Below are 15,086 nucleotides of genomic sequence, written 5' to 3' on the forward strand. Positions count from 1 at the left end.
AATTCATCCTTAATGATTGATTACCAACATTTTCCCCACTACTGATGTCAGGCTAACTGATCTATAAATATCCGTTTTCTCTCTCCCTCCTTTTTTAAAAAGTGGTGTTACATTAGCTATCCTCCAGTCCATAGGAACTGATCCAGAGTCGATAGACTGTTGGAAAATGATCACCAATGCATCCACTATTTCTAGGGCCACTTCCTTAAGTACTCTGGAATGCAGACTATCAGGCCCCAGGGGATTTATCGGCCTTCAATCCCATCAATGTCCCCAACACAAATTCCTGACTGGTTGGCAGACAGGAAGCAAAGAGTGGGAATAAACGGGTCCTTTTCAGAATGGTAGGCAGTGACTAGTGGGGTGCCACATGGTTCAGTGCTGGGACCCCAGCTATTTACAATACACATTAATGATTTAGATGAAGGAATTGAATTAATATCTCCTGTTTGCAGATGACACTAAGCTGAGTGGCGGTGTGAGCTGTGAGGAGGATGCTAAGAGGCTGCAGGTGGACTTGGACAGGTTAGGTGAATGATGACAGATTAGTAAAAGGGGAGGTGCAATGAGACCTGGGTGTCATGGTACATCAGTCATTGAAGGTAGGCATGCAGGTACAGCAGGCAGTAAAGAAAGCAAATGGCATGCTGTCCTTCATAGCGAGGGGATTTGATTATAGAAGCAGGGAGGTCTTAATGCAGTTGTACTGGGCCTTGGTGAGACCACACCTTGAGTATTGTGTACAGTTTTGGTCTCCTAATCTGAGGAAAGACATGCTTGCTATTGAGGAATAACAAGCACGTCCTTCAGCGAAAGTTCACCAGACTGATTCCCGGGATGGCAGGACTGGATTGGCTAGGCTTATACTCACTGGCATTTAGATGAATGAGAGGGGATCTCATAGAAACGTATAAAATTCTGATGGGACTGGACAGGTTAGATACAGGAAAAATGTTCTCGATGTTGGGGAAGTCCAGAAGCAGGGGTCACACTCTAAAGATAAGTGGTAAGCCATATAGGACCGAGATGAGGAGAAACCTTTTCACCCAGAGAGTTGTGAACCTGTGGAATTCTCTGCCACAGAAAGTTGTTGAGTCCAATTCGTTGGACATATTCAAAATGGAGTTAAATGTGGCCATTAAGGCTAAATGGATCAGGGGGTATGGAGAGAAGGCAGGGATGGGGTACTGAGGTTGCATGATCAGCCATGATCATATTGAATGGCAGTGCAGGTTCGAAGGGCCGAATGACCTGCTCCTGCACCTATTTTCTATGTTTCTATGGGCTCAAATTTCAGCCTGAGTTGTTCCTATTTTTTTGGAGAAACTAGTTTAGAATGGAGCATCTTAGAAATTGCAATTGTCAGTATTTAGTTTGCTCCAGTTCTAGTGAGTTAGAATAGTTCCATTTTAGAACAGATTTTTTTTTCAAAAGGGGGCGTGTCCAGCCACTTACACCTGTTTTGCAAGTTAAGGCAGCGAAAACTTACTTCAAACTAACTTAGAATGGAGTAAGTATAGATTTTTGTACACTCAGAAAAACCTTGCCTACACTTATAAATCAGATGTAGGGAACGAGAGATGGGGGGGGAAGAGGGGTTTACAAACATTAAACACTTCACTTTTGCAAATAAAGAACCATCATCAATAATAAATGATAAATAAATCAATAAGTCAACCAATAAATCAATGAAAAAAATAAAAAAATTAAAAATAAATTAAAAAATCAATCAATAAAAAATTAAGTTTCTACTCACCGACTGCAGCACTGGGAACCCTCCAACAGCGTTGTGCTGGGATGCACCCCCCCCCCCCCCCCCAGTGTCTCTCTCTCTGCCTCTGTCAGTGTCTCTCTCTCTCTCAGTGTCTCTTGCTGTTTCTGACAGTGAGTGGTGGGAGGAGAGAGGGAGGGTGGGGGGAGAGAGGGAGGAGGGGGAGAGTGGGTGGTGGGGGAAGAGAGGGAGAGGAGAGGGGAAGGGTCGGTTAGGGGGGGAAGGTGGCAAGGGGGAGGTGGGAGATGGGGGAGGGGGTGAGAGAGGGGGGTAGAGAGGAGGGAAGAGGGAGAGAGAGTGGGGGGGAGATAGGGGGAGAGGGAGAGAGAGTGGGGGGAGAGAGTGGTGGAGGGGGGAGAGAGGGGGTAGAGAGGAGGGGAGAGGGGGAGAGAGTGGGGGGAGAGAGTGGGAGAGAGTGGTGGAGAGGGGGAGAGAGTGGGGGGAGAGAGTGGGAGAGAGTGGTGGAGAGGGGGGAGAGAGAGGGGGAGGTGGGGAGAGGGGGAGAGAGTGGGGGAGAGAGGGGGAGAGAGGGTGAGAGAGGGGGTAGAGGGGGGAGAGAGGGGGGAGAGGGGAGGAGAGAGGGGGAGAGGGGGGAGAGGGGGGAGAGAGGGGGGAGGGGGGAGAGAGAGAGGGAGAGGGGATGGAGGGGATGGAGGGAAGGGCGGGGGGAGAGAGGGGAGGAGGAGAGAGGAGGTGGTGGAGGAGAGGGGAGGGAGAGGAGGGGGGAAGAGGGGATGGGAGGGCGGGGGAGAGGGGAGAGGAGAGAGGCTGAATGAGGGTGGGGGGGGCGCTGAACGAGGGGGAAGGAGGGGGGTTGAATGGAGGGGGGAGGTTGAATGGAGGGGGGAGGCTGAACGGGCCCCGCTGCCGCTGCCGCCACCGGGCTCCCACGGAATACTTTGGACAGGATCCACCTCCAGCGAGAGGCCGGGCGGGTGGGCCCTGCCGACGACAAGGTGGAGGGAGGGGGGGAGAGGAGGGGGGGGAGAGGAGGGGGAATGGCTGAACGGGAGGGAGGGAGCAGGGGGGAGCGGGAGCTGAACGGGAGGGAGGGATGCCCGAGTCCGATCTTCGCCGACCCGGTGAGCCCATTCGGCCAGGGCTAGGGGCGGCGTGCTTCGGGCTCCTCTGACGCAGCCTTGGGGGCCTAGAGCTACTGCAGATGCGCGCACACTCTAGGGCGCATGTGCAGAGGTCCCAGTATTGTTTTCAGCGGCGGGACCTGGCTCCGTCCCTCACGCGTTCTGCTGCGCTGCGCCAAGGACCTGGATCAACCGGATGGAGAGAAGAATACCAAGGTAAATAATAGGCATCATTTCTGTTCTAAAAGGTCAGCACACCACACGGAGATGCGCTGTTTTAACCCTGGGGGCAAACTTGGGCCCGAAGTTTCTGGAGGAGGAAGAGGAGAATCAGAAAAGACATACACATCAAGTTTATTTGTACCTTAGTGCTCAAGATGTAGCTGTCCTTTACCTGCCTGCCTCAGCTCAATATACAGTCCAAGATAATTATACATGGACATGTCCAAGAAGATCTGTATAATCTTTGATTCTTGGTGGGTAACATTGAAAAGGCAATATTTATTTCCCACCCCTAGTTGTCACAGGGCAAAAAGAGTTTATCATAAAGTTTGAGATTGCAATCACATGTGGGCCATTGTGGGTAGGGGTGAAGAACATCAGTGAACTAGTTGGGATTTTACAGCAATCCAGCAGCTTTCATTGTCATTTTCTGATCCTAGCCCACAAATTATCAAATTTATTGAATTCAATTGCATTTGCCATGGAGTATTTGAACTCACAAACCTCTGGGTTACAAGTAGTACCATAACCACTGGGCTACCATAACCTTAAGGAAACTTTATCTGAGTTTAGGACTTTGGCCAAGAGGGTCTGCATAGTGGTGTGCAGCTCTGTCAGAGGGTCATGCTGCACTGTATGGTTTCCTCCATAGATGCCCCCAAATCTTTCATGCTCACACTGCTCGGCACACTCACAAATTAATTTATAAATTGCTTATGTGGAGCTTCAAAACTGAATTTGAAGGCAGGCCCTTTGAGATCTAAATCTCTGGGATCCACATTTAAAAGAAACTTGAAGCTCGTTCTCCTGTCAAAATTCTTGCTCAGTGATTCACATAGTGTTCCGCTTGCAATGCAGCAGCTGAAGCACTCGATTGGATGCCAGTATAGAAGGGACTGGTGCAGGTGCTGTGAGGTGTTTTCTGAAGGACAAACATTGATCTTAGACACAACTGTGTACAATCAACATAATTCCCCCTCATGTTTTTAGAACAGTGATGTAATTGACTTTGTCTCTACACAGAGTTAATCAATATACAAGTGACTTATCGGAGGCCATTGTGGACGATGTTTTGAAGCAGGCTTTCAAAATTTGGAGTGATGTTACTCCATTGACATTTACAAAATCAGAATCCATGGCAGACATTGAAATTACCTTTGTTTCTGGAGGTATGTTGAAACAATACAATTATCAGTAAAAACTGCAAATGCTGGCAGTCAGAAATAAAAACAGTAAATGCTGGAAGTACATAATGGACCGGTCAGCATGTGAAAACAGAAAAGACAGGTTGTGATGCTTCAGGTGTGTACCCCTCATTGGTCTGAAGGCTAAGAGATAAAACAGGCCTTCAGTCTGATGAAGGATACAGACCTGAAGCACTAACATTGTCTTTTTACAACTGCTGATTGGTCGATTGTGTGTTTCCAGCAATTTAAATTTTATTTCATATGTTCAAACAAACTGTTACGATGTTTCCATGCTGAGCTGCCAATTATTTTTTACTGACGTATTTGTTCAATATTTCTTGCTAGCGCATGGCGATGGCGCTCCATTTGATGGACGATCTGGGACACTGGCCCATGCCTTTGGTCCTGGACCAGGCCTTGGAGGTGATGCTCATTTTGATGAGGCTGAAACTTGGACAACAGACTCTACTGGTAAATGTTTTCACTATTAATTAAAACTCAAAAAGCTAAATTTCTCGAATCTTTGCAGAGGGATAGCACCCTCTACTGCCACTAGTGCACCTTCGAAAGTCATGGGCAGGTTGCTTGCCACCAGCATGGATTTGAAAATGGATAAACATATGATAAACAGGTCGGGGTGGAAACTCGGTTGTGCCTCTGTTGCGGCGTTAATCCAGGCGGACCGGTAAAGGTTGCGCTGGGAAATGCTATGCTTTTCCAGCCGCTAAATTCCCCAGCTGGACCTTGAGTGTGGAGTAGAACTCTAAGGGAGGTTTTCCACACCACTTTTAGGGCATTAGGCTGGTTGAGCAACAGAAAATTCAGAGCTAAACATCCGGCCTCGGAGTGCTCCAAGAGAGGCTTCCATGGAAAATAAAATACGTTACTGACACTACATCCACATAAATTGCAAAAATTTTTAAAAAAACAATCACAGTTACCTCAGGTAAACATTCCTTCCTTCAATGCGGCCGGTACAGCTCGGACCACCAGCTTTCACAGCCGATCCCACTAGGGCGCGCAACGGAGCGGTACAGATCGGCCGCGCATTAATTTTCGAACCGGTGTCGCAACCAGGAGCAATAGCTCGCCTCTCCCGGGTGGTACTGTTCCGCGCCCTCGAAAACCCGCTACCAAATGTCCCGGCGGCGTGCTGGAACTGGCCACCCGCACGGAAATGCTTCCCGCCGCCACTGTCGCCCTCTGGCGCAAAAATAGAGGAAGTAACAAACCGAAAATCCAGCCAGTGATGTATTACTGTCGATCTTGGAATTATGCTTTGGCAACAACCACCCAAGTATGCAAAGAAATCTTAGCTTGTAAACCTGGAAATTAAAATATGTACTATTTTCATAATTAATATGTCCTTACTACACAGTATAAATGCACACGAGGCCCATACTTGAGAGAAGGTCACTCTGTGACCAGTAATATTTATTAGCCAGCACTGAAGTAATGAAGGTGGGTGGAGCTTCCCCTTTTATACCTGGAAGTCCAGGTTAGGAGTGTCTCCCACAAGTGCAGCACCTAGTGGTCAATGTTCTCACAGTGTACAACTTAGGTCAGTTTATACATGAGTTACAATGACAGTTAGATACATGACATCACCTTCCCCCCAAAGTCTTATTGGGATCACAGGTTAAGTCTCTCTGGTGGTTTACACTCCCTTGTAAAGCGCCTGAGTTGGAGCTCCGGTTGTTGGGCGCTGGCCTGAGTGTCTGCTGATGGCGGTGCCTCAGGCCTGTCCAGACTGCCCACAGTGACTGGGTTCTCCTCCGCTTGGTTCCGGTGTTCGGTCACCTGTGGAGGAGTGAACTCTACATTGTGTTCTTCCTCTGCTTCTTCTATAGGGTTGCTGAACCTCCTTTTAGTTTGATCCACGTGTTTGCGGCAGATTTGTCCATTGGTAAGTTTAACTACCAGAATCCTATTCCCCTCTTTGACAATCACAGTGCCTGTGAGCCATTTAGGCCCTGCAGCGTAGTTGAGGACAAAGACAGGGTCATTGACATCAATGCATCGCGCCTTCGCGTTCCCGTCATGGTAGTCACATTGTGACTGGCGCCTGCCCTCAACAATTTCTTTCATGGTGGGGTGTATAAGGGATAACCTGGCTTTGAACATCCTTTTCATTAGTAGCTCTGCGGGTGGGACCCCTGTGAGTGAGTGTGGTCGAGATCTATTGGCCAACAGGAGGTGTGATAAGCGGCTTTGTAGGGAACCCCCTTGGATTCTGAGCATCCTCTGTTAGATTATCTGCACTGCTCATTCCGTCTGGCCGTTTGAGGCTGGCTTGAACAGTGCCATTCTGACATGGTTGATACCATTTCCTGCCATGAAGTCCTGGAATTCAATGCTTGTAAAGCACGGGCCATTGTCGCTGACCAATGCGTCCGGTAGACCATGGGCGGTGAACATTGCCCGTAGACTTTCTACCGTGGCAGAGGATGTGCTTGAATTGAGAATGTCACACTCGATCCATTTGGAGTAGGTGTCTACTACAACCAAAAACATTTTTCCCATGAAAGGACCTGCATGGTCCACATGGATGCGTGACCATGGCTTGGTTGTCCAGGATCAGGGGCTAAGGGTGGCTTCCCTGGGCGCATTGCCCAGCTGGGCACACGTGTTGCACCTGCGAACACAAAGTTCCAGGTCTGCATCTATCCCTGGCCACCAAACGTGTGACCTGGCAATTGCCTTCATCATGACAATGCCCGGGTACTCATTGTGGAGTTCTCTGATGAATATCTCTCTGCCCATCTGGGGCATGACTACTCGGTTTCCCCATAGTAGGCAATCGGCCTGAATCAAGAGTTCATCCTTGCGCCTGTGAAATGGTTTAAATTCCTCAGGACATGCCCGTACGTGGCTGCCCAGTCCCCATTCAGGACACATTTCTTGACTAGAGACAATAGCGGGTCTCTATTTGTCCAGACTTTAATCTGACGGGCTGTCACGGGTGAGCCTTCGCTTTCGAAAGCTTCAACAGCCATGACCATCTCAGCAGCATGCTCAGTTGCCCCCTCGGTGGTGGCTAGTGGGAGCCTGCTGAGTGCATCGGCGCAGTTTTCAGTGCCCGGTCTGTGCTGAATTGTATAGCCATAGGCGGCTAACGTAAGTGCCCACCTCTGTATGCGGGCCGATGCATTTGCATTTATGCCTTGTTGTCGGCCAAAAGGGATGTTAGGGGTTTGTGCTGTCTCCAGCTCAAATTTCCTGCCAAACAGGTACTGTTTTTTTTTACAGCATATACACATGCGAGCGCCACTTTTTCTACCATCCCGGAGCTACGTTCTGCCTGAGACTGACTTCTGGATGCATAAGCTACCAGCTGTAATGACCCTTGGCATTAACATGCTGCAACACACACCAGACCCCATAGGACGATGCATCGCACGTTTAAACGAGTTTCTTACATGGGTCATATAGCGTTAACAGATTGTTGGAACATAACAAATTTTGTGCTCTATCAAATGCCCTTTCCTGGCTGCCCCCCCCAGACCCATTCGCGACCTTTGCCTAGGAGCACGTGTAGTGACTCGAGCAGCATGCTCAATTTGGGAAGAAAGTTGCCAAAATAGTTTAGGAGCCCCAGGAATGAACGCAGCTCCGTCGTGTTATGGGGTCTGGGTGCTCTCCGGATTGCTTCTGTTTTGGACGCAGTAGGTCTGATCCCGTCTGCTGCTACCCTCATCCCCAGGAATTCTACCTCTGGAGCTAGGAAGACGCACTTCGCCTTTTTCAGTCGCAGACCTACCCGGTCCAGTCTGTGTAGCACCTCCTCCATGTTGTGGAGGTGTTCTTCAGTATCACAACCCATGATGAGGATGTTGTCTTGAAAAACCACTGTCCTTGGAATCGACTTGAGGAGGCTTTCGATATTTCGTTGAAAGATCGCGGCGGCCGAGCGAATCCCAAACGGACATCTGTTATACTCAAACAACCCCTTGTGTGTCATGATGGTGGTCAGCTTCTTCGACTCACTCACCAGCTCCTGGGTCATGTAAGCTGAGGTCAGGTCCAATTTTGAAAAAAGTTTGCCACCGGATAGCGTCGCTATGAGGTCCTCTGCTCTCGGCAGCGGGTACTGGTCTTGGAGTGACACCCGATTGATGGTGGCCTTGTAATCACCACATATCCTGACCGACCCATCCGCCTTGAGCACCGGCACAATCGGGCTTGCCCAGTCATTTAATTTGACTGGCGAGATGATGCCTTCCCTCAACAGGTGGTCCAATTCGCCTTCTATCTTTTCCCGCATCACGTACGGCACCACTCTGGCCTTGTGGTGTACTGGCCTGGTGTCCGGGTTTACGTGAATCACTACCTTGGTCCCCATGAAAGTGCCAATGCCCTCCTCGTACATCAACCTGGCTGCAGGCTTCCTGCATATACGTGCCAAGTGACCGCTGATGTTGCAGTTTCCGCAGGTATATTGCTGGTACCTGCAAGCTCTGGCTGTGTGTTTGCCTCCACACCTCCAACATGAGCCGTTGTTGGAAACAAAAGGTCCATTACCAGTCGATTATCTCTGACTTTCTCTGTAACTGTCCTTAAGCGCACCATTGACAGATGTTGATGGCCCTATTACTGGCCGCATTGTCCCTTGCGATGGCATGAATCGCCGTTCAGCTAGCCATTGTCTCTGTTGAATTCCCCTTTGGGTTCGACTACATGCTCGGGCATGTCCAATTGCCCCTGTCTGCCTGGGGAACTGTGTCCCACGTTAACAATGTTGACTCCTTGTCCATTTGCTGCATTTAAACCAAAATTTTTGTCAAACATCATTCTGGTCTCTTCATCCCCTGAAATAAATGTCTGGGCCATCAAAGCTGCCACTTCCAGGGTCAAGTCTTTGGTCTCAAGTTTCCTGAAAACCCCAGCGTGCCCGGTGCCCTCAATAAAAAAGTCTCGCAGCATCTCCGCTCAGCATGCATCTGGGAACTTACATAGTTTCGCCAGTCGCCGGAGGTCTGCCACGAAGTCTGGAACGCTTTGCCCTTCTCGCCGCCGGTGCGTGTAAAACCGGTGTCTCACCATGTGCATGCTGCTCACTGGTTTAAAGTGTTCCCCGATCAACTTACTGAGCTCTTCAAAAGTCTTGTCTGCCGCTAGAAGGTCCTTCATTAAGGAATACGTCCTGAATCCACAAACCGTCAGGAGATGAGCCCTGCGTTTGTCGGCCAAATCCTGTCCCAGCCATTCCTTAGTGACGATATTTTGCTGTAGTCTCTCAATAAAATCATCCCAATCATCACCAACACAGTACCTCTCGTCTGTGCTGCTAGTGGCCATGCTCGTGTGGTTTAAATCCCAGTTTCTCATCACCAATGATATGTCCTTACTATACAGTATAAATGCACACGAGGCCCATACTTGAGAGAAGGTCACTCTGTGACCAGCAACCTTTATTAGCCAGCACTGAAGTGATGAAGGTTGGTGGAGCTTCCCCTTTTATACCTGAAAGTCCAGGTTAGGAGTGTCTCCCACAAGTTCACCACCTAGTGGCCAATGTTCTCACAGTGTACAACTTAGGTTAGTTTATACTTGGGTTACAATGACAATTAGATACATGACAATAATAGTGCTTAATAATACAGTGTAACTATTTGTACTGCATTTTTTTTGACAGACATGTGTCTGTAAAGCCTGCCCCCCTGTCAAGTTCAGCCTCCCCCCACATCCCAGCCACGAATCATTCCCTCCACATGGTGCCGAGAAGCAGGACCTGCGACTCAAGACTCCGCTGAGGCCCCGACTCTCTTCGCCCACTCAGGCCCCAGCCCCGGCTCTCTCCGCATCCCCCCAACCCCCCGACTCTCTTCCCCAGCTCTGACCCTGACCCCTAGCGGCGGGCTGCTGGGGGGGCCGAGAGACCCAGCAAGTGACTGAGAGGGGATGGAAGAGAGAGAGAGACGGAGGGAGACACTGGGAGATAGGGAGAGACTGGGAGAGAGGGAGAGAGAGAGGCTGGGGGGGGAGAGAGAGAGAGAGAGGCTGGGGGAGATTGGAGGGGAGAGAGGGAACTCAGAGAAGACGGATAATGTTCTTCCAATCCCCTACAAGGGACATCATTGCAGTGGATGATATCTCGAAGTCACGACTCTGTCACTATTCACTTCATACCCCATAAATCTGTTAACAATCTGTACACAATGCCTGCCCCATCTATGGTTGGGGGGGCGGGGGGAGGATGCACTTGCGCTGGGGTAAGGCACTTCGGCAGGGGAGGCATGCAGTTGGGCTGGGGTAGGGTAAGGCACCTCTGCTGGGGGAGGCATGCACTTGAACTGGGGTAAGGCACTTTGGCTGGCCCTTGCTGTTTTCTGGGGAGCTCTGTCCTCTGTCACTTCAGGAAGTCAAAGTGGATTGAGTTACAATTTGCAGTGAGACCTTGGGATGGGCGGTTCCAGTTACACATTCCTGTGAAATTTCAGTGTTATGTGAGTAATAACTCGATTGACTGAATAATGTAAACTAACACTGGTACGAAACTGGCTTTGCTTTATTTTGGCCCAAAGTAATTACATTACATGATGGCTTGCCTTTTCTACCTGGACCGCACACACGTGCGTATAGCCCAATGACCTCCGACAGTGACGCCACCTGGTGGCTAGTAAGTCAAAGCATACATACATGACAATATCCCCCTTTAAGATATTAGTAACAGTCTTTTACAAATTGAGACGCTTCGGGGCTTTCCGCTCCCGAGTTGATCGTCTCAGTTCAACTCCAGCCTTGGGCGAGCGTTCTGAGTCTGTTATGACTGGGGGCTGGATAGCCGATCTGATGGGAGTGGCAATGACCATGTCAGTGATTGAAAGTCCAGATTCATTGATGACAGAGGAGTCCTCTGATGACTGAGGGTAGGTTGGTTGGTCACTGATTGTGTCTTCCTCAGACTGTTCCGGTTCATCCGTGTGCCGCAGCTTTATCTGATCAACATGTTTCCTGCATGTTTGCCCATTCTTGAGCTTGACGATAAACACTCTGTTACCCTCCTTGGCTGTAACAGTACCGGCGATCCGCTTGGGACCTTGACCATAATTTAGTACATACACAGGATCATTGATAGAAATGTCGCGTGACACAGCATCACGATCATGATACCATTGCTGACTTTGACATCTGTATTCAACATGATCATTCAAAACAGGGTGGACAAGAGAGAATTTGGTCTTGAGACCTCTCTTCATCAATAGTTAGCAGGGGAGATCCCGGTAAGAGTGTGGGGTCTTCTCCTGTAACTAAGCAACATGCGTGACAAGCGAGTCTGCAGTGAACCTTGAGTTACATGTTTCATACTCTGTTTGATGTTTGGACAGCACACTCCATTAGATGCGGGTTTGAATGGTGCTGACCTCACATATTTGATACCATTAAGTTTCATGAACACTTGAAACTCCAGACTAGTGAAGCAAGGTCCGTTGTTGCTTACAACGATGTCGGGCATACCATGAGTGGCAAACATGACACGAAGGCTTTCAATAGTTGCTGTGAATATACTGGAAGACATGATTATACACTCTATCCACTTGGAATATGCATCCACCACAACTAAAAACATCTTTCCCAGGAAGAGACCTGCAAAGTCGATGTGGATCCTGGACCATGGTTTAGATGGCCACGACCACAGACTCAGCGGCGATTCTGCTGGTGCTTTACTTAGCTGCATGCAAGTGTTGCACTGATGCACACATGATTCCAGATCAGAGTCAATTCCAGGCCACACTACATGAGACCTGGCAATGGCTTTCATCATGACAATACCGGGATGAGTGCTTATGTAGGTCATGTACAAATTTCTCGCTGCCTTTCTTAGGCATAACAACACGATTACCCCACAGTAAACAATCTGACTGAATGGATAGTTCGTCTTTGCGATGGTTGTAAGGTTTGGTCTCATCACCCATTTGCTTGGGTATGGCAGACCTATCACCACTAAGGACACAACGTTTCACAACTGGTAATATTGGGTCCTGGCTAATCCAGGTCTTAACTTGTTGAGCCATGACAGGGGTTCCTTCACTTTCAAAAGCATCCATGACTAACAGTAGGCCTGCAGGTTGTGGCGTCTCCACCTCCGGTATGGGCAACGGCAGACGGCTCAGTGCAGCGGCACAATTCTCAGTGCCAGGTCTATGGCGAATGACATAATCATAGGCAGATAATGTCAGCGCCCACGTCTGGATGCGGGACAATGCATTGGTATTGATACCTTTGTTTTCCGAAAACAATGAAATAAGTGGCTTGTGATCTGTTTCCAGTTCAAACCAAAGACCAAACAGGTACTAATGCATCTTTTAACCCCATACGCACAGGCTAATGCTTCTTTTTCTACCATGCTGTAGGCTCTTTACACCTTTGACAAACTTTTAGAAGCATATGCAACAGGTTGTAGTTTACCCAACTCATTAGCTTGTTGGAACATGCAACCAACTCCATATGACAAAGCATCACAGGCCAATACTAGACACTTACATGGATCATAATGTACCAGCAACTTGTTTGAGCAAAGCAGATTAGTAGCTTTCTCAAAAGTTCTCTCTTGAGACGCATCCCAAACTCAGTTGTCGCTTTTTCTTAGCAGCATGTGCAGTGGCTCTAACAAAGTGCTCAATCTAGGTAGGAAGTTACTGAAGTAGTTGAGTAGACCAAGGAACGAACGCAGCTCCATCACATTCTGAGGCTTGGGTGCATTTTTGATGGCCTTGGTTTTCGAGTCCATAGGCCTGATGTCATCAGCAGCAATTTTCCTTGCCAGGAATTCGACTTCCGGTGCCATGAAGACGCACTTCGAACATTTCAGTCTGAGTCCCACTTTGTCCAGACGATGTAGAACCTCTTCCAGGTTGTTCAGATGTTCGGCAGTGTCACGACCCGTGACGGGGATGTCATCCTGTCAGCCTGTTATGCTTCATCATATGGAGTTGGTTGCATGCTCCAACAAGCTAATGAGTTGGGTAAACTAAAACCTGTCGCATATGCTTCTAAGGGACGGACTTCAGTAGACTCTCCTTGTTCCTCTGAAATATGGCTGCAGTCGAGCGAATTTCGAAAAGGCACCTGTTGTAGACCTTTATGAATGTTGATGCACATAAGTTTCTTTGAAGTCTCGACCAGCTCCTGTGTCATCTAGGCTGGTGTCAGATCCAGTTTAGTGAACGACTTCCCTCCCGGCTAGCGTTGCAAACAGGTCATCAGCCTTCGGTAAAAGGTATTGATCCTGTTTCAAAACTTGGTTGATCATAACCTTGTAGTCTCCACAAATCCTGACAGTGCCATCATTCTTCAACACAGGAACAATGGGGCTGGCCCATTCATTAAATTTGACCGGTGATATGACCCCTTCATGCTGGAGTCTGTCCAGTTTGATTTCGACCTTCTCCCTCATCATGTACGGAACCACCCGAACTTTATGATGGACGGGTCTTGCATCTGAGTCCACATGGATCTGCACCTTGACTCCCGTGAATTTGTCGATGCCTGGTTCAAACAGCGAGGGGAACTTGCTCAGTACTTGAGCACATGGAGTATCATCCTCCGACGACAACGCTTTGATATCGTTCCAATTCCATTTGATTTTTTCTCGCCAATTCCTGCCGAATTTGGACCATTGCCTGGAACAATCCATAATGGTAAATCATGAACCGCACCATCATATGACACCTTGACTACCGCACTGCCAATCACCATTATGAGTTCTTTAATGTACGTATGCAACTTGGCATTGACTGGACTCAGCTTAGGCCTCACAGCCTTTGTGTCCCACAGCTTGTTGAATGTCCTCTGGCTCATTATTGATTGACTCACACCCGTGTCCAATTCCATCTGTACCGGCACACCATTAAGTTTCACATTAGTCATTATCGGTTGGCTCTTTGTTAGGAATGAATACAGTCCATACACTTCCTCCTCTGGTATCTCCCTTTACAAATGTACTTTTTAAACAGACACTGATGAGGCCGATGATTGCCCTCACAACGCCAACACGGTGAAATCGGATTCATTCCCGTTGGCGGACTTTGAGCAACCACAGGTTTCCCATACGCAGTCGAGTAGGCCCTGCCATACGGAGCTCTGCCAAACGACGATACATTCTTGTTTACAGTACTTGCCGAGTTCCGATTTTCCGATGATATCTGCTGTAAGTTTTTGTCCGTCGTCATGCATGCCTGGGCAACCGTGATGACCTTGCTCAAATCCAATGCCTCTGCCACCAGTAGCTTACGCAGGATCAGCTCGTGGTTGATGCTGATTACAAAGAAGTCCCGCAGCATATCTCCCAACGCATTTTCAAATTTACATGGTCCTGCTAGACGTCTTAAGTCGACAACAAATTCCGACACATACTGGCCCTCAGAACGAACGTGCATATAGAATCGATATCATGAGATGATGATGTGATGATGCCTGTTTCTGGTTTGAGGTTGTCATGTACCAGAGCACACAATTACTCATATTCCTTGTCCGTTGGACTTGCAGGTGAGAGAAGATTCTTTATGAGTACATAGATTTTCAGACCGCAAACCGTGAGGAAGAATGCCCTGCAACTAACTGCGTCTGTGGGTTCCTCCATTTTGTCTGCCACGAAGTAGTGGTCCAGGCGAGCTACAAAATCTGCCCAGTCCTCTCCCTCCACGAATCTCTCCAGAATTCTAATTGTGCTCATTTTTGCATGCGAAGGTTCTTAAGTTACCTCGTCGCCAAATGTTATGTATGTACTAACTCGATAGACTGAATACTGTAAACTAACACAGGTACGAACCTGGCTCTGCTTTATTTGGGCCCAAAGTGATTACATTACATGATGGCTTGCCT

The 15,086-nt window shown here is 48.5% G+C and overlaps 1 protein-coding gene across 1 annotated transcript in view; it reads left to right on the plus strand.

Moving 5' to 3' along the window:
* LOC139274606 (collagenase 3-like) overlaps positions 1-15,086 on the plus strand; it is a 49,531-nt gene that overhangs the window by 12,361 nt on the left and 22,084 nt on the right. Inside the window, exons 4-5 of the mRNA XM_070891284.1 lie at positions 4,099-4,244; positions 4,608-4,733. Of these exons, the coding sequence (XP_070747385.1) occupies positions 4,099-4,244; positions 4,608-4,733 (272 nt within the window). The remainder of the gene's footprint in view (positions 1-4,098; positions 4,245-4,607; positions 4,734-15,086) is intronic.

The sequence above is a fragment of the Pristiophorus japonicus genome, chromosome 10 (genome assembly GCF_044704955.1).
Source record: "Pristiophorus japonicus isolate sPriJap1 chromosome 10, sPriJap1.hap1, whole genome shotgun sequence".
Lineage (NCBI taxonomy): Eukaryota > Metazoa > Chordata > Chondrichthyes > Pristiophoridae > Pristiophorus > Pristiophorus japonicus.